At 41.2% G+C, this 20,813-nt stretch overlaps 1 protein-coding gene across 1 annotated transcript in view; it reads left to right on the plus strand.

The window, feature by feature from the left end:
• The window catches only part of DOCK1 (dedicator of cytokinesis 1), a 439,672-nt gene that overhangs the window by 95,355 nt on the left and 323,504 nt on the right, over positions 1 to 20,813 (plus strand). The window contains exons 6-9 of the mRNA XM_056528878.1: positions 562 to 710; positions 5,179 to 5,314; positions 10,564 to 10,718; positions 19,686 to 19,767. Coding sequence (XP_056384853.1) covers positions 562 to 710; positions 5,179 to 5,314; positions 10,564 to 10,718; positions 19,686 to 19,767 — 522 coding nt within the window. The remainder of the gene's footprint in view (positions 1 to 561; positions 711 to 5,178; positions 5,315 to 10,563; positions 10,719 to 19,685; positions 19,768 to 20,813) is intronic.

The following is a 20,813-nucleotide window of genomic DNA, read 5'->3' on the forward strand; positions in this document are numbered from 1 at the left end:
GGCGCCATGACGTCACGCTGCTCCGTCCCCCGTATCGCCCGTCATTACGCACAGAGCGAACTCCCTCTGTGCTGTAATGATAGCGTGGTGCCGCAGCGGGGATCCCAGGGGTCCCCAGCAGCGGGACCGCGGCGATCTGACATCTTATCCCCTATCCTTTGGATAGGTGATAAGATGTCTAGGGGCGGAGTACCCCTTTAAGGGGTCAAGGGCTTAAACATATTACAAATGTAAAGATTTATTTTCTGTTCATTATACAATTTGTTTGTATTCTTATGCATGAAATATCCGTTCTGTTGTTGGTAATTTTGCTCGTTCACTGACGGCAATTATTACTGAAACCAACAATTGTTCATATCTAAATGTCAATGGCTTTGTGTAAATGAACCTTTAACATTGAGCATTGCCACAACGCACAGACAAGAGTTCACTTAGCTCTGCTGTGTGCATGTAATATATATATATATATATATATATATATATATATATATATATATATATATTATGTGTTACCTCTTATTATTAAGTGAAATCAATGCTCTTTTTTTTTTGCTTCACCAGCAAGATAATCGGGAAATGTTTAATTGCGTGCGGAATATGATCTATGACCTGGTGGAGTGGAGATCGCAGATCCTTTCGGGAACTCTACCACAAGATGAACTGAAAGAACTGAAAAAGAAAATCACCGCCAGGATTGATTATGGAAACAGGTCTGTAGATTTAATGAGCAGTTTCTTATATGGCGGCTCCGCTCTGTAAAGGTGCTGGATCAGCTAGCTTCATAGTGAGATCTTAATTTTCACTTTTTAATACTGACAGAGCTTTAACCTATACATAAGAATTGTTTCTGTTACTTGGTTAAAAAAATGACTAATTGTGAAAATAAAAAAGGCTACACAACATAAGAACACAGAACATTGCCCATTATAGTGGTGCATTTTGTTTATAAACAATGCCAATTGTATGTTACGCAAACATATTCTCAAAGCCCTGTTGAAAAAAAAAATCTAAATTTTCTCAAAACAGTCTGTCTCGTATCTGTCAGAGTTGCAATATTAGACACAACCGATGGGCAGGGGTGGCATTGTTTGTGAAAGAACACAAGCATGGTTTTCAATCTAGGACCATATCTTTAAAGGGGTTATCCAGCATAAGGTGATTTTAGTACGTACCTGGCAGACAGTAATGGACATGCTTAGGAAGGATCTGCGCTTATCTTGGGGCTAGCTTTTTGTGAACTTGTATTTCCTGTTTTCAGTTTTCTTGTTTGCCTACAAATCCCATGATTCAATTTTCCTCCTTCCCACACATCAGCTACCCCACCCATTGAAACATAAATGAGCTGCAGACCTGTGGCTTTCAATCAGGGTGCCTACAGCTGTTGCATTACTTGCAGATTGTTCTCTTCACCCATTGAAGGAGACAGGCTCCCTGTCATCAGCTGACTAGTGAATCAGGTCTTGACCGCATTGCAAGCTGGGAAAAATCAGAGACAGCTGTCATTTTGTATGCTGGTAAAAATAAATATTTGGGTGAAAATCACATAAGAATTGTGAGAAAACCGTCACACACAGGTACAGACACTATATTATGAACTACACTAACTTTATAGCCCCTGTAGCATAGTCAAATAAAAAAAATTCCTGGAATACCCCTTTAAAGTGGAGACTGAGTTAGAAGTGAGAGTACACTCTGCTCTGTTTTCCTATACTAGGGAAAAAGCTTTACAAATGTATGCAATGCTTGGCCGAGGCCAAATAAATACATTGTGATATACACCCTTAGCATTTCCCCACCTTAAATACCTGGTGTAGGTTTCAGACAGTGTTCACACAGCATATCTGAATAATGTTAGTTTCAGAGTGTGAGATGTCAGTGCGCTGTACACAATAAGCTATTTGTTCAGGAACCCTTCTAAGTACCAAGAAAACATCATGACATCATGGGTCACTGTTTACTATGTTACAACTAGGCTTGCATGTTTTATATTTCTGTAATTGCAGTACCCTAATATTACTTTAAATACCTGATTCTTCCCAGGGGATTGTGCAGCAGATAGTATTTTCACCCAAAACACCTACAGTTCCAGAATCTATCTACATAGATGTAACTTTCAACCAGCAGGAAAAATTGCAATGACAATACTGATGTATTTAGCATGGTTAGGTGATTCAATAATATAGGATCGGTGAGGCCTCCAGGAGGAGACTGAGCTTAGGGTTATATATAGATTTCTATTATTTGATTCAACGTTTTCATATAAAAACTGTTATATAAAAAGACATTGAGGGAGATAAATAAACACTGAACCAGATTTATCTCTGTGGCTCAGGCAAGAAATATGGTGCATCTTTAAACTGTCTAGCCTTTTGGTTTATGACATAGCAATTAAAAGGGTTGTCCGGTGAAAGAACAACATGTGTATACGGTCAGAAAATATAATAATGCATCTTACTTCTATAATGGTATTAGCCATGGTGCATAGATATTCCATATCTGCAGTGCTCTTTCCTTTGTAAGCTGTCACATCACAGACTTTGAAATCGGTCAAGCTCTGTCCTTTTTTTCCCCCTTCCCTCATGTTAGCACACAAGACCAGTGATGTGAAGGGGACTGTTATGACTGTTCAATAAATTAGATAAGGCAGCAGGGATCCATTTTTCTGTCAGAATGTGCTCCCTGCTGCCTTATCTAATGAATCATAAATCTAATGAGCAGTACTACCAGCTCCTGACTTCCCTTAACATGACTGGTCTCCTCTCCAGTGCTGACAGGAAGGGAGAAGGAAGGAGAGACAGAGCAGTCTGATTATAGAACTTGTCACTTGAGGTGACAAGTTACCAGGGAAAGAGCAGAGCTAATATGGAAGATCTGTGCACTATGACCAATAACATTATAGTAGTAAGTTACTTTATTAAGTTGCTTCCCTGGCATCTAAAATCCCCTGTACTTATATGCTTGTAATTCTGTCTGAACAATAAAAGGATATTGTTACACAAGATACTGGTGAGTACCACTCTTCATCTCTATTTGCTAAGTTGCCTTATTATACTTATCGACACCATGCACAGTTTTTTTTTTTTAGCTGGACAAACTCTTTAAGCCATTTCTGGATGACATGTCAAAGATTTATATAAAATACTGTACAGTAAAGCACAGCAGACTCTACTTAACTGTATTATTGGTCACCGCAAAGTTCAGTATACTCTATGGTATACATTATTTATTTTTTTAATTGGGGACAAGATGCAACTTATGCCACGGCATTGTTATACACTGACATGCATTTTGTCTTAAGTGTCCTTTAAAGAATGCTCAGATGTATATGTCTGATATAGGGCTCAGGTAAGATGTAAACAGAACCTACAGTATAGGTTCAGTCTGGACCTACTGTAGAAGTATTCACTTTCGGAAAGATTTATCAAAATCTGTCCAGAGGAAAAGTTGCTGAGTTGCCCATAGCAACCAATCAGATCGCTGCTTTTCGCAGAGGCCTTGTTAAAAATGAAAGAAGCGATCTGATTGGTTGCTATGGAGAATTCAGCAACTTTTCCTCTGGACAGGTTTTGATAAATCTCCCCCTTTGAGACTAAATGCAAACTTTAGGAATAGGTGATGCCCCTTAATATGTAGGTAAATTTACCAACATTTAGAATGATTTTTTAGGTTTCAGCCAACTTCATCATATGGTGTGACACTGCTTTATAACTTGTTTGCATGTATCTTTATATTGTATAATAAGAGCAGACATTTATACCGTATACCTGTAGCAATATTTTCACTTCCAGACTAAATGTAGCTGAGTGTTTTACTTATCAGAGGCTACAGTGAATTGCCATTGCCGCTCATGAATATTTAGTCATTTATTATAACCAGACTGTTACCTTTCCGGGGGTAGCTAGTGTTTAGGTATGCGTTTTGCCTTTTAGCCTTTAACAGTCTGACTGCTTCATGAAAATCTAATTTGTGTATGGTTCAGTGTGATATGGCGGGTTTTGCATTTCCTGTGACCGAGTTTTGCTTTGCATAGAAACGGTTTTGCGACAGATCCTTGATTCTATTCATAATAAAGAATTTTAAGCCTAACCTTCTTCCCGATTAATGAATTCCTTGTTTGTTATTGTGTCTTACCATCTGCCGATGTATTTGCTTAAAGTTTGCCTAGCCTCCAGATGCTCCTGTTCAAACAGGAACGAACATCTTGAGAATTAGTTTTGTTCTAAAACTTCTGACAAATGGCAACGAGACCTGCCGAGAAACATCTTCCGCTCCCAAGAAGTAATGGATGCCATATCCTCCAAGGCTCTGAAATACAATGTTTATGTTCCATGTAGGACATATGCATTCTTCATATTACAACACATAATTACGACGCTGACTTTAGGCAGGAAAGTCACTTTACAATCCTCTGCTGAGAGTTTTGCAGGGAGGATGATTTTTACATACTCTTCAGTTCACGCTGACACTTTGGATTTATTTATTTAATTTTTTCTTTTATGCTTTGATAGTTAAGGAAACTGGTTGCAGTTAGATGTGTAGATCTGTAATCTCTGAATAATAACACAATTAAATGTTGCATTGGATTTTCTTGTTTAGAATGTTAACTAATGGGTAGTATTTCACATAAAACTTATATTGTAATGTGTGTTTTTTCTTTTTTTTTTCTTCATGTTTTCCACAATCCCTACTTTTCATTTCTCTTCATCCTTGCTTTTGTTTCTACTTGTTCTCTATATTAATTTCTTTAGGCTGTTTTGTCTTTTTGTTCTCTTCGCTCTTTCTTACCTTTTGTGTTTCATTCCCTTTGCTTTCTTTTGTCCGTCTGTCAGTCCTTCCTTTCCATCCCATATCCACCTCTTTCCTTTTTCTCTTTCACCTTTCTCTTTTTTTCCTTTTTTTGTTTTGTTATCTAACTGTTACACAACTTTGTAATTTCTCTCGTCCTCTTTCTTTTCCATTTATTCTTTCTTCTGTTAGCCACTTTTTTTCTTTATGTGGATTTCTCTTCATTCGTATTTCTTTCCCTTCCCACCTATGTTACTTTCCTTTTTTCATCACTTCTCTCCTCTCCCTTTACCTATTTTCCCATTACTTTACTAGTGGCCATGTTAGATATGTGCAGTTAAGTTTTCAGAAATTAAATTCTGCATTCTTTTGAAATGTTTGCTTTTACCCTAGGATCCTTGACTTGGACCTTGTTGTTAGAGACGAGGATGGAAATATTCTAGACCCAGAGCAGACCAGTACAATAAACCTCTTTCAGGCACATGAAATTGCATCAAAACAGGTTGAGGAGAGAATTCAAGAAGAAAAGGTAAGTGTTGTTGTTTTAATACTTAAAATTGTCTATCCATAAAGTGTTTACATTTATTTTTTCTATTTATTTTTTTAAAGTTTTTATTTCTTAAATTTTTTTTAAATAGCAAAATTTTCTCTTAAAATATTAAGCACAAAAGTTTAACATCCTGAACTGGCTCCAGAAATTTGACATCTGTATTGGCATGCTGTAGGGAAGTTTCACCACTGATCATGATTAATGAATAATGAAAGTCCATGATATGTACTGCAGCCAGTGACATGTGAACCTAACCTTACTAGCAGTGAAAAATGGCGTCCATTATTTATTTATTCAACCCTCTAAGGACCACAGGTGTATGGGTACGGCCTGGTACTTAAGGACTAATTCCATTCCCCGCCCAGCGAGTCAGCAGGCACCCTGTGGAAACCCCCCCCCCCCCCCTCAATTCAGACCCACGATTTGCAGTGATTCTGGGTCAATCGGGTCTCTGGTGACCAGGAAAAAAACGGGTGAATGGGGCTTTCTGATACAGACCCAATTACCCTTACCCAGCAGGAGTGAGTTGGCACAGGTGCCACCTCAGGATCACGTGATTGATCCATCAGAACAACTGACCAATCACTACCCTGCTGGGCGGTGATCTCCTACCTTTGCCTGGCTCGGAGGGGGGGATTCCCTCAGGAGCGGCGGACAGGAGCGGTGGCAGCAGCGGAGGTGAGGCCTGTTCACCTCCTGCGGTTGCTTAGCAACTCTCAGCATGCACAGCCAAAAGGAATGCTAGGAGTTGTAGTTTTGCAACAGCTGGAGTTCCAACTACAACTCCGAGCATGTCCTTTCGTAGTCTGTGCATGCTGTGGGTTGTATTTTATGCAACAGCTAGAGGCACCTTTTTTCTATGCAAGGACAGCCGAAGGGCATGCTGGGAAGTGTAGCAGTGAGCCTCCAGCTGTTGCAAAACTAGAACTCTCAGCATGCCCTTCGGCTGTCAATGCATGCTGAGAGTTGCAGTTTTGCAGCAGCTGAAGGCACACTGTGAAACAGAGTTTGTGTCCTAACTCAGTGTTTCGCAACCAGTGTGCCCCAAGCTGTTGCAAAAAAAAAAAAAACTCTCAGCATGCACTGAGAGACAGAACATACTGGGACTTCTAGTTTTGCAACAGCTGGAGGCACACTGGTTGTGAAACACTGAGTTAAGTAACAAACTCTGTGTTTCGCAACCAATGTACCTCCAGCTGTTGCATAACTACAACTCCCAGCATGTATGGTCTGTCAGTGCATGCTGGGAGTTGTAGCTGGAGGTTTGCCCAGGGTACATTCACACGGGCGGGAATTTACAGCGAGTTTTCTGCTGAAACTTTGAAATGCAGCAAATTTTCCGCCACAGCTCAAACTCCCAGCGAGAAACTCACTGTAAACCCCCACCCATGTGAATGTACCCTAAAAACACTACACTACACAAAATAAAAAGTAAAGCACTACATATACATATACCCTTACACAGAACCCCCCCCCAGTAAAAAAAAAAAACAAAAAAAAAAAACATCTTGTACGGCACGGTTTCCAATACAGGGCCTCCAGCTGTTGAAAAACAACTACTCCTAGTATTGCTGGACAGCCACTGATTGTCCAGGCATGCTGGGAGTTTTGCAACAGCTGGAGACACCCTGTTTTGGAAACACTGCCGTAGGGTATTTTGGTGACGGATGCAAATCCCCAATTTAGGCCACAAATGTGCATGGCGCTCTCTCTCGCTTTGGAGCCCTGTTGTATTTCAAGTCAGCAGTTTAGGTCCACATATGGGGTATTTCCGTACTCGGGAGAAATTGCGTTACAAATTTTGGGGGGCTTTTTCTCCTTTTGAAAAGGTAAAGTTGGGGTCTACACCAGCATGTTAGTGTAAACATTTTTTAGTTTTTTACACTAACATGCTGGTGTTGCCCCATACTTTTAATTTTCACAAGTGGTAAAAGGAAAAAAAAAAGACCCCCAAAATTTGTAACACAATTTTTCCTGAGTACGGAAATACCCCATATGTGGATGTAAAATGCTCTGCGGGCACACAACAAGGCTCAGGAGTGAGAGCGCACCATGTACATTTGAGGTCTAAATTGGTGATTTGCACAGTGGTGGCTGATTTTTTACAGTGGTTCTGACATAAACGCAAAACAATAAATACCCACATGTGACCATTTTGGAAACGACACCCCTCATGGAACGTAACAAGGGGTATAGTGAGCCTTAACACCCCACAGGTGTTTGACAAATTTCCGTTAAATTTGGATGTGAAAATGAAGAAAAAAATGGTTTCACTAAAATGCTGGTGTTACCCTACATTTTTCATTTTCACAAGGGAAAATAGGAAAAAAGACCCCCAAAATGTGTAGTCCCATTTGTGGAAATACCCCATATGTGGATGTAAAGTGATCTGCTGGCGCACTACAATGCTCAGAAGAGAAGGAGCGCCATTGGGCTTTTGGAGAGAGATTGTGTCTGAAATTGAAGGCCATGTACGTTTACAAAACCCCCATAGTGCTAGAACAGTGGACCTCTCCACACGTGACCCCATTTTGGAAACTACACCCCTCACGGAATGTCATAAGGGGTACAGTGAGCATATACACCCCACAGGTGTCTGACAGATTTTTGAAACAGTGGTTCGTGAAAAGGAAAAATGTAACTTTTCATTTGCACAGCCATTGGTTCAAAGATCTGTCAAACGCCAGTGGGGTGTAAATACTCACTGCACCCCTTATTAAATTCTTTGAGGGGTGTAGTTTCCAAAATTGGGTCACATGTGGGGGGTCCACTGTTTTGGCACCACGGGGGGCATTGTAAATGTTCATGGCCCCCAACTTCTATTCCAAACTATTTCTCTCTCCAAAAGCTCAATAGCACTCCTTCCCTTCTGAGCATTGTAGTGCGCCAGCAGAGCACTTTACATCCACATATGGGGTACTTCAATACACAGTAGAAATGGTGTTACAAGTTTTAGGGGGCATTTTCTCCTATTACCCCTTGTAAAAATTAAAAATTTGGTGAAAAAAACTAAATTTTAGTGAAAAAAAAATTATTCATTTACACATCCGACTTTAATGAAAAGTCTTCAAACACCTGTGGGGTGCTAGGGCTCACTGTACCCCTTGTTATGTTCCCTGAGGGGTGTAGTTTGCGAAATAGTATGCCATGTGTTTTTTTTTTTTTTTTTTTTGCTGTTCTGGCACCATAGGCGCTTCCTAAATGTGACATGCCCCCAAAAAACCATTTCCGAAAAACTCACTCTCCAAAATCCCATTGCACTCCTTCTCTTCTGAGCCCTCTAGAGCACCCGCCGAACACTAAACATACACATATGAGGTATTTCCTTACTCAAGAGTAATTGGGTCACAAATTTCTCTCCTTTTACCCCTTGTAAAAATTCAAAAACTGGGTCTACAGGAACATGCGAGTGTAAAAAATGAAATTTTGAATTTTCTCCTTCACTTTGCTGCTATTCCTGTGAAACACCTAAAGGGTTAACACATGTTCTGAATGTCATTTTGAATACTTTGAGGGGTGCAGTTTTTATAATGGGGTCATTTATGGGGTAATTCTAATATGAAGGCTCTTCAAATCCACTTCAAAACTGAACTGGTCCCTGAAATATTCCAATTTTGAAAATGTTTTGAGAAATTGGAAAATTTCTGCTGAACTGTGAAGCCCTCTGGTGTCTTCCAAAAGTAAAAACATCTCAACTTTATGATGTAAACATGAAGTAGACATATTGTTTATGTGAACCAATCTATAATTTATATGGTATGTCTATTTTCCTTACAAGCGGAGAGCTTTCATGAGATTTTGGAAGCATTGATGCAAGTATCGACGAAAATTTACCACTATGTTAAAGTAGAACATGTCACGAAAGAAGTATTTCGGAATCAAATTCATAAGTTAAAGCATTCCAGAGTCATTAATGCCTGAAGTGACAGTGGTCAGATGTGCAAAAAATGCTCTAGTCCTTAAGGTGAAAACGGGCTTGGTCCTTAAGGGGTTAAAGTAGTTGAAGGACTTGTCCATCTTCGCTCACACAGTATTTACAGCAGCCCCCTAGTGATCACGGTAAGGTCAGCCTCCTGTCCTGCTTCAACATACAATAACATAAGGACGACTCCTTCACTTTTCCTAGTAGAGGAAGGCCTCTTCTGATATCACCAGTAGAGATGAGCAAACTTACAGTAAATTCGATTCGTCACAAACTTCTCGGCTCGGCAGTTGATGACTAAGGCTGGGTTCACACTACGTTTTTCAACTACGGTTCCCGCATACGTTTTCTATCAAAAAACGTATGGAACAGTATGGGAAAAAGTAAACCGTATGCGTTTTTAAACAGTATACTGTTTTTAAAAGGGCATACTGTTCCGTCCGTTTTTATTTTTAAAAAACCCATACGTTTTTGAAAATTCTGTCCATTTTTAATGGGAGGGGTTTTTGGTGGGGACTTTAGGATGCAAATGCGCATGTGCAAAGAAAAAACGCATACGGTTTTGCCGTATGGAACCGTATACATGTGCGTTTCCCATTGATGTCCATGTTAAAAAAAAAAAAAAAAAGGTATGCGGTTGCAATACGGTTTTAAAACTGAAGTGAAAACCGTGGTTGAACACGGTTTGAAGTACTGTTAAAAAACTTATTGCAAGCAAACCGTACGCAACCGTATGCATCAGGGTGCATACGGTTTGCAATGCTTTGCCTATATATACCGTTTTCAATACCGTTCCATACGTTTTCACTAATGAAAACGTATGCGGGGAACCGTGGTTGAAAAACGTAGTGTGAACCCAGCCTTATCCTGCATAAATTAGTTCAGCTTTCCGGTGCTCCCGTGGGCTGGAAAAGGTGGATACAGTCCTAGGAGACTCTTTCCTAGGACTGTATCCACCTTTTCCAGCCCACCGGAGCACCGGAAAGCAGAACTAATTTATGCAGGATAAGTCATCAACTGCCGAGCCGAGAAGTTCGTGACGAATCTAATTTACTGTAAGTTCGCTCATCTCTAATCACCAGCCTTGGTTTACATAACTTACTGGAAAACAATAAAAATACCAAATAGTACATTTATTAGTCATTTCTGCAAATCTGTTTTGAATATTAGCAAATACCCAATGACCACCCAGATGTTTTAAAAAAATGTTTTACCTGTTCTGACAGCCGTACAGCAGTTTTTTTTTAATGTATTTTTTCTTATTTTAATTCTTCTTTACATTTTGTTGTATTTATTGTATATTTAGTCACAAAAGCAGAATGACATCAACAGACAAGCCAAGTTTGCCGCTACTCCATCTTTTGCATTGTTTGTCAATTTAAAAAACGTGGTCTGCAAGATCGGGGAGGACGCTGAAGTTTTAATGTCTCTTTATGACCCCCTTGAGTCCAAGTTTATCAGGTCAGTGCTGGTGTTAACCTTTTTGTTATGGCAAGATATTTTCTTTCCCTCCCTTGTAAATGTATTTATACTTATATTTGGGATACTACACCTCCTGTCTGATTAAGGTTGCAGCCCACAAGATCTGTGCATCACCATGTTGTGTCACTATAACTTTATTTTTCCCCCCACTGGCTCGTTTTTTACACTGTGAGCTGTCGTTTATACTGGTTATAATCACTTTTTATTATTTTTTTCTGAAATGTTATATGACCAACAATTAGCAATATTGTTGTTTGGATGTCTTTCTTCCTTAAAGGGGTACTCCGGTGGAAAACAATTTTTGTTCAAATAAACTGGTGCCAGAAAGTTAAACAGATTTGTAAATTATATTGTAAAGAGGGACTCGGCACCACCTAATACTTGCACTAGGATAAGACAATCTATCCGGATACAGCAGTCTGCTAGGTTTATCTGTATCTTCCCTTGCAACAGCTGGAGGGACTTCAGTGGTGCTCAACGTGTAAGGCAAGTCCATACAAAGTGTAAGCAATGAAGAAACATGAAAACAGAGCAACTCACCACACTGACCCAGGTGTTCTATGCAAGTGGTTCTTTATTCCAAAGCTTCAACCATGGAAGACAGGCAGGGGAGAGTGAGAGCGGGATGCGGGGGTATCCACTCGGTGACGGGACCGTTTGGCGCCTAAGTGCTTCGTCAGACCGGGATAGATCTATCCCGGTCTGACGAAGCGCTTAGTCGCCAAACGGTCCCGTGGTTGAAGCTTTGGAATAAAGAACCACTTGCATAGAACACCTGGGTCAGTGTGGTGAGTTGCTCCGTTTTCATGTTTCCTCATTGCTTACAGATTTGTAAATTACTTCTATTTAAAAATCTTAAAGGGGTATTCCAGGATTTTTTTATTTGACTATGCTACAGGGGCTGTAAAGTTAGTGTAGTTCATAATATAGTGTCTGTACCTGTGTGTGACGGTTTTCTCACAATTCTTCTGTTATTTTCACCCCACTATTTATTTTTATCAGCATACAAAATGACTGTTGTCTCAGATTTTTCCCAGATTGCAATGCGGCTGAGACCTGACTCATTAGTCAGCTGATGACAGGAAGCCTGTCTGCTTCAATGGGTCAAGCGATCGCTTGGTGGGGGAGAGATCAATCTGCAACTAATGCAACAGCTGTGGGCACCTTGATTGAAAACCACAGGTCTTTTGTTTCAATGGGTGGGGTGGCTGATGTGTGGGAGGGAGGAAAATTGAATTGTGGGATTTGTAGTCAAAATAAGAAAAGTCAAACAGGAAATACCAGTTCACAAAAAGCTAGCCACAGTGTTATGGTAATCTCATCTCATAGCCATTTAGCCCCAAGACAAGCGCAGATCCTTCCTAAGCATGTCCATTACTGTCTGCCAGGTACGTACTGAAATCACCTTATGGTGGATAACCCCTTTAATCGTTCTAGTATTTATCAGCTGCTGTGTGCTTCACAGGAAGTTGTATTTCTTTCTGGAATTTTTTCAGTCTGACCACAGTGCTCTCTGCTGACACCTCTGTCCACGTCAGGAACTGTCCAGAGCAGGAGCAAATCCGCATAGCAAACCTCTCCTGCTCTGGACAGTTCTTGACCTGAACAGAGGTGTCAGCAGAGAGCACCGTGGTCAGACAGAAAATAAATTCACATCTTCCTCTGGAGCATACAACATCTGATAAGTACCGGAAGGATAACGTTTTTAAAATAGAAGTAATTTACAAATCTGTATAACTTTATGCCACCAGTTGATTTGAAAAAATTTGTTTTCCACCGGAGTACCCTGTTAAAGGGGTACTCCACTCCATTTAGTTCCGAATGCTGTGCACTTGCTGCCGGGGTCGGTCACGCTCCCTTGTGACGTCAGGCCACGCTTCCAATACAAGTCTATGGGAGGAGGCGTAATGACAGCCACGCCCCCTTGCACAGACTTGCATTGAGGGGCGTGGCCTGACGTCACAAGGGAGCGTGGCCGACCCGCAGCGCACATACAATGTTCGGAACATTAGTTCAGAACGCAGCCGGAAGCCTGGCCAGTGGAGTTCCCCTTTTAAAGCTGTTGACCACGCTACATCAGAAATGTGATCATTTAGTAGTTTGGACAATTTTTTAAGCGTTGATAGCAAATATACTTATGGATTACATTTTTTTATATAAAAAGGGGGATTATTTCAGTATTTATTTATTTAATTTATTTATTTATTCATTCATTCATTTAATTTTTAAGTACTTTTTAAATACTTTTTTTCTAAAGCCATACAAACCCCACCCCCAGGGTCCTTTTATAAGCAATGTGTAACGCATATGCATTGCGTTTATTTATTAGATCAATGCTGTATTGGTGCAGGCTGTATCAATAGCAGAGGAATAGTTGCCTAGTTGCCCATAGCATCCAATCATATCTCTTCTTTTATTTAAAAAAAAAAAAAAAAGCCAGGCCTCTGAAAAATGAAAAGCGATCTGATTGGTTGTTATAGACAGCTGGTCAACTTCTCCTCTGCACAGGTTTTGCTAAATCTTCCCCATAGTCTCTGATGATTGTCGGCTGCAGATTTTGCACAATCCCAAGTCCAGAGTGTCCGCCATACTCCCTCACCTAAACCATGCCATAAATGTACATCATGGATTGGGAAGCAGTTAAAGAATCTTGACTGTTATTGTTAAAATAATTATCCTTAGGATTAACCCCTTAATGACGCAGGACGTAAATGTACATCCTGGTGAGCTGGTACTTAACGCACCAGGAAGTACATTTACGTCCAATGCTCGTGGCAGGTCCAGGCTGGTGATAACAGCCAGGGACCCGCCCGCAATGGCATACATACGCGATCGCGCGGATGTCTGCCATTAACCCCTCAGATGCCGTAGTCAATACAGATCACGACATCTGCAGCATCGCGGTACTTTGAATGGATGATCGGATCGCCCACAGCGCTGCCACAGTGATCCAATCATCCAGCATCGCAGCCGGAGGTCCCCTCACCTGCTTCAGCTGCCTTACACGGGTCTTCTGCTCTGGACTGCGATCGAGTAGACCAGAGCAGAAGATGACCGATAACACTGATCAGTGCTATGTGCTATGGATAGCACTGAACAGTTTTTAATTTCCCACACAAATAGTATTTTTTTTGGTTGCACCATACATTTTATGGTAAAGTAAGTGATGGCATTACAACGGACAACTGGTCGCGCAAAAAACAAGCCTCATACTAGTCTGTGGATGAAAATAGACAAGAGTTATGATTTTTTGAAGGCGAGGAGGAAAAAACGAAAACGTAAAAATAAAATTGTCTGAGTCCTTAAGGACCAAATGGGCTGAGTCCTTAAAGGAGAGTCCGGTGCTCACTTTTCTTATTGTATCCGTTCTGGGCTGCAAAAAAAAAAAAAGAAAAGAAGCTTTCTCTTGCCTGCCTAGGCTACCCCGGTGCTCCGGTACAGGTGTTCGGTCCTCGGGCTGTATTCTTCTTACTTCCTGTTAGCCCGGCACGTCACATGGAGCTTCAGCCTATCACTGGTCGAGGCGGGACATCGCTGCGGCCGGTGATAGGCTGAAGCTCCGTGTGACGTGCCGGGCTAACAGGAAGTAAGAAGAATACAGCCCGGGGACCGAACACCTGTACCGGAGCACCGGGGGAGCCTAGGCAGGTAAGAGAATATTTGTTTTCTTTTATTTTTCAGCCCGGAACGGATAAAATAAGAAAAGTGAGCACCGGACATGTCCTTTAATGGGCTAATATTAGATAATATTGGGGGCAAACTTGAACCAATCACCATAATGCCATTTTGCATTCATTCTGCCATTGAATGCAAAAATTATTATACATTCAAAGACTGAAAAAGCAATACAGCCCTTTTCTTGTTACGATGCTGCAGTTTGTTACAGTGTATTCGCTAAGGTCCCATCTTTTTATCTGTAGTCCAGGCTGGGAGAGAGAATTTGCTGCTGATGTGTTATGCTTAGTGAGGATTGCATAGACCAGTGTTTCCCAACCAAGGTGCCCCCAGCTGTTGCAAAACTTCAACTCCCAGCATACCCGGACAGCCGAAGGCTGTCCGGGCATGCTGGGAGTTGAAGTTTTGCAACTGCTGGAGGCACCCTGTTTGGGGAAACACTGGTCTGATAAATTCTAACAAACAATCAGTGCGTAGGACTAGGTCAGGATGAGTTTTCAGCATTTAAACATAAACAAGAATCCATTTATTCAGTGACCTTCATCTTGAAAAGAGAGAGGGATTGAAACACCAAAATCTGAGAAAATTGCGTAATTTTTCTTCATGCAATAATAAAAAGAACAGTAAACATAGGAAATGCACAAAAGAAAGAAAAACTCCACCTCATTCATCCTATTTAGAGATGAGCGAATTTACAGTAAATTCGATTTCGTCACGAACTTCTCGGCTCGGCAGTTGATGACTTTTCCTGCATAAATTAATTCAGCTTTCCGGTGCTCCCGTGGGCTGGAAAAGGTGGATACAGTCCTAGGAGACTCTTTCCTAGGAATGTATCCACCTTTTCCAGCCCACCGGAGCACCGGAAAGCTGAACTAATTTATGCAGGATAAGCCATAAACTGCCGAGCCGAGAAGTTCGTGACGAATCGAATTTACTGTAAATTCGCTCATCTCTAATCCTATTGTGTCTCATATTGTAAATAAAAATAATCGATATGTAGAGAATCCTTCCCTATGGGGGCCCAAGGAGATCGGTAATTTCTCTCTCTTCTTCCTTATTGTTTCTTTATTTTTTAATGGAACTTTTTGATCAGTTTTATAAAAAAAATTCAACCTAAAAAAAATTAAAAATAAACTTTTGGCTATATGAAGTGATTAAAAGTCAGAAATTCTGGATTTTATTATTAAATACACAGAAGGAAGCATTTCAGCACCTTTCTGTAGAACAGTGAAGCACAAAGGACAACCCACTGATCCGTCTACCCAGTGTCCCCGCCCATCTGTTTATCTACCGGTAGTTTGACAAAAACTGATATATTTAATTGGTACAAAAAAAAGCACTTCAAAATGCATCAGTTAAACTGAATCTGTTTAACTTTCTGCCACCAGTTGATTTAAAAAAAAAAAAAGTTTTCCACCGGAGTACCCTTTTAACCCCTTAAGGACTCAGGGTTTTTCCGTTTTTGCACTTTCGTTTTTTCCTCCTTACCTTTTAAAAATCTTAACCCTTTCAATTTTCCACCTAAAAATCCATATTATGGCTTATTTTTTGCGTCGCCAATTCTACTTTGCAGTGACATTAGTCATTTTACCCAAAAATGCACAGCGAAACGGAAAAAAAAATCATTGTGCGACAAAATCGAAAAAAAAAACGGCATTTTGTAACTTTTGGGGGCTTCCGTTTCTACGCAGTGCATATTTCGGTAAAAATTACACCTTATCATTATTCTGTAGGTCCATACGGTTAAAATGATACCCTACTTATATAGGTTTGATTTTGTCGCACTTCTGGAAAAAATCATAACTACATGCAGGAAAATTTCTACGTTTAAAAATGTCATCTTCTGACCTCTATAACTTTTTCATTTTTCCACGTACAGGGCGGTATGAGGACTCATTTTTTGCGCAGTGATCTGAAGTTTTTATCGGTATGATATTTGTTTTGATCTGACTTTTTGATCACTTTTTATTCATTTTTTAATGACCAAAATACGCTTTTTTGAACTTTGGAATTTTTTTGCGCGTACGCCATTGACCGTGCGGTTTAATTAATGATATATTTTTATAGTTCGGACATTTACACACGCGGCGATACCACATATGTTTATTTTTTTATTTTTACACTGTTTTATTTTTTTTATGGGAAAAGGGGGGTGATTCAAACTTTTATTAGGGAAGGGGTTAAATGACCTTTATTAACACTTTTTTTTTTACATTTTTTTTGCAGTGTTATAGGTCCCATAGGGACCTATAACACTGCACACACTGATCTCTCATCCTGATCGCAGGCGTGTATTAACACGCCTGTGATCAGTGTTATCGGCGCTTGACTGCTCCTGCCTGGATCTCAGGCACGGAGCAGTCATTCGTCGATCGGACACCGAGGAGGCAGGTAAGGGCCCTCTCGGTCAGCTGTTCGGGACGCCGCGATTTCACCGCGGCGGTCCCGAACAGCCTGACTGAGCAGCCGGGTCACTTTCACTTTAGAAGCGGCGGTCAGCTTTGACCGCCGCTTCTAAAGGGTTAATACCGCACATCGCCGCGATCGGCGATGTGTGGTATTAGCCGCGGGTCCCGGCCGTTGATGAGCGCCGAGAACGACGCGATATGGGAGCCGGCGCAGGACGTAAATATATGTCCTGCGTCGTTAAGGGGTTAAACACATCAGTTAAACTGAAATCAAAACACAAAGTGAACAGAGCCTAAAATAGCCTTTAAATACTGCAGATAGGAGAGGCTCCTGCTGCAACCAGTCATATTCATTAAAGGTGTACTCCACTGGCCAGCCTTCCGGCTGAGTTCGGCACATTTAGTTCCGAATGCTGTGCGTGCACTGCGGGGGTCGGCTGCGAGCAGACACACTGCTGCAATGTCAGAGTTGCCGTACACATGCGCGGTGTTCTCGCACGCATCGCGGCCGCTCCCTCTGCTCCCTGAGCTAGGCCGAGAACAGCAGTGATGTGTCAGAGTATACTGCGCATGCGTGTGACGACTCACACATCTCAGTGTGTCTGCTTGTAGAGGCAGATTGCTACTTTGAGCAGGCATATCTGAGACACACTGGATAGGGGTCCATCATCCGCGGATCCTGGAATAGCCTTTCAAACCTGATTCTAGACTTAGTGGATCTGCTGATTAAACTCTGCAAGTACATTCTTTGTTGAATGTCCGTAGTGTGCATAGATTCTAAAAGACTTTGCTGCAGAATGAGGATCTGCACTGGTTGCCATTAGATTAAAATGGATAGGTACAAGACAAGGCTTCAGTATAGGGTGCAGGAGTACATCGGCGCTGAACGGACCCAGGACACAGCAGGTAAGAAGGTAAAATCCAATTTATTTGATGCAACGCGTTTCCCTGCGCAAGCACAGATTCATCAGGCATGATGAATCTGTGCTTGCGCAGGGAAACTCGTTGCATCAAATAAATTGGATTTTTACCTTCTTACCTGCTGTGTCCTGGGTCCGTTTAGCGCCGATGTACTCCTGCACCCTATACTGAAGCCTTGTCTTGTACCTATACGTTGTGGAATCCACACCAGGAGGGCCGCAGACGGACCATTGTATCCAAGCGATTTCCATTGTTGTGTATGAGGCTACACAACCACCCAGGGTGAGCAGTTTAAATTACTTTACTTTTTTACTTTTACTCTCCCCTCCCCCCATCTCCGGTGTTATTACCCTATGGAGCGCCTTCTCTCCTGTTTTTAGAAATTAGATTAAGATGGGCAGTCAGTAAGGAGCTGATATTGATGTCCTATCCGGTCAGCGGAAAAAAGGTCCGCTGCCCTCCAGTGATTGCCGTGTTGTTTACCTGGGCACATGGTTGTGAGCGGTACTACTGTGAGCTGCAATACCCGGCACAGCCACTATTAAATGTACAGCACTCTACCTAGGTAAACAATGAAAGGGACCAGTGAATAAGTCATCAGTGTTAGAAAAGTTCTTCTTTTGCTGTTTTCAGAAGTTGCATCCATGAAACTGGAAGTAAATGATGTAAACTTCTTTTTTTTTTTTTCTTTTCCCCCAAATGTAAATTTGTAAATTAATCAAATATAATTGAAAATTAATGAAGGGAAAAGACTCCTGGAAACTTCTTCACAGTTCAGAACTAGTTAATAAATCCCAATCACAAGCTAGTAATTAAAGCAAGCATGTGAAATTAATGTCATTAGTGGAAGCATTCCGTCTCATCTAATGCGCTTTTGAATTTTTGAGAAGAAATCTAAAATGTAATTTTACTGTAAGTACCAAAGAAAATTGTAATTATTTTTACATGTGATCAGCATTACTAAGATGAAATGTGGGGTTCAGCCATGTGCTGTTTGTTAGAGCAGTAAGAAAGCTTTTTATTTATTTTTTGCTAAATAAGTGAATGTAGAAAGAAATCATAATATAGGTGAGCATCAATTGAGGCAAATGAGGCCAACAGTGTGGATGGATTGGGAGTCCCAGCGGTCGCACCCCTTCGTCCCATCCCCCCTCTGAGATCAGATACTTATCTCCTATCTTGTGGAAAGGGGATAAGTTAGTTTTCACTACACAACCCCTTTAACAGTGTCACTTGCTGATATTTTGTAGGGATCCTTGTAGAAAAATGACACTCTTCCGGCGCTTGCTGGGTCAGGAGACCACGTGGAATGATGCAAAGACTTCAGATAGTGATGAACAGCATTCTTTTATTGCAGTGTACAGTGGTGGACAACACGTTTCGAGGGAGTCTGCACTCCTCTTCCTCAGGTCAGGGAGCTCCCTGACCTGAGGAAGAGGGGTTCATGCCCCCTTGAAACGAGTTGTCCACCACTTGTACACTGCAATAAAAAAATGCTGTTCATCACTATCTAGAGTCTTTGCATCATTCCACGCCGTCTCCTGACCCAGCAAGCGCCGGAAGAGTGTCATTTTTCTGCAAGGATCCCTACATTGCCAGACCGCCCCAGGAAGCTGGGCACGGACAGACACGGGCTGCTGCTGCTTCTTTCCTGCTTAAGGCTGACAACGGTGTTGCGCCCGGAGCAGTTACACTATACACCCTGCCACGACGAGGTAAAGGCACAGGGTGCGCCGGTGCATGTCCCACCTATATTTCCACATATAATTGCTGATATTGTGGCCACAAAAATGAAAATTAATATAAGATAGTGTGACAGTCTGTTATTGTGCGCTACAAAGCATGTATTAAAAAGACATGTCCTTCTTTGTTAAGGCATTACTTTGTTTTTTGTTAAGGCATTACTTTGTTTTTTGTTAAGGCATTACTTTGTTTTTTGCAGTGAAAACTACTTAGTGCGCTGGTCGAGTTCTGGCCTGCCGAAAGACATTGAGAGGCTGCACAATCTGCGAGCTGTTTTCACAGTAAGATATTATAGTTATTCCAGCATGATGTCCTGAAAGAATAATTTATATGTTTTCTTTGAAATGAAGGTTCCCCAAAGTCCTCAAGTAACCTTATTTGTATTGAAGAGCTAGAACTGTAAGGCTGGGGGCACCTTTAAAATGGTGACCCTTTTGTTCCTTTATAACAGATATTTGTGTTACCCTAAATTTTAAGTTTAATTCTTTAGTCTCTATTCTTTGGTTCAGACCCCATGATTCACTGTTTACAACCTGCTTTTAGTTTCGCACTTTTGTCATGCAGATATGTCCCCCTCAGTAATATGTACGCCCCTTCCAGTAATGCGCATGCTGGACGTGTATTCTGTGAATCAGATGCTGCTTTTCCCCCTAGAACTCATGAAATAGTACGACTGCGTTCCTCCATAGCTTTTCCCAGCTGCAGCTAAGGCTGGGTTCACACCACGTTTTTCAAATACGGTTACCGTATACGGTTTTCCGCTAAAAAACGTATGGCAAAAACCGTATGCAACCTTATACAACCGTATGACTCCAAATTCAAACGTATACGGTTTTTCCCCGTACGGTTCTATCCGTTTGCATCAGTTTTTGCCAACGGTTTTGCTATTTTGTTGGAATTAGTTTTCCAGCAATTTAATAAAGTTACTATTGTTCTATTGAAATTCCAATCTGCGCATGTGTCAACTCCAAAAACGGATTAGAAAAACAGTGTGCAACCGTATTCTGAAATTCTGTGTACGGTTCTCATAGACAACAATGTTAAAAGAACCGCATACGGTTCGCGTACGGTTTTCCAACCGGAGGCAAAAACGTGGTTGACAGCGTTTTTGCCTACGGTTGAAAAATCGGCAAAACCGTATCCGAGGCAAAACGGATGCAACCGTACACAACATTTGGAATATGGTTTACAATGCATTCTCTATGCATACGGTTTCGGATACGGTCGTATACGTTTTTTTGCGGAAAACCGTATACGGTTACCATATTTGAAAAACGTGGTGTGAACCCAGCCTAATAAGGGTCCTCTTCCCCTTATGTTAAAGGGG

This window comes from Hyla sarda, chromosome 7 (genome assembly GCF_029499605.1).
Source record: "Hyla sarda isolate aHylSar1 chromosome 7, aHylSar1.hap1, whole genome shotgun sequence".
NCBI classification, from domain to species: domain Eukaryota; kingdom Metazoa; phylum Chordata; class Amphibia; order Anura; family Hylidae; genus Hyla; species Hyla sarda.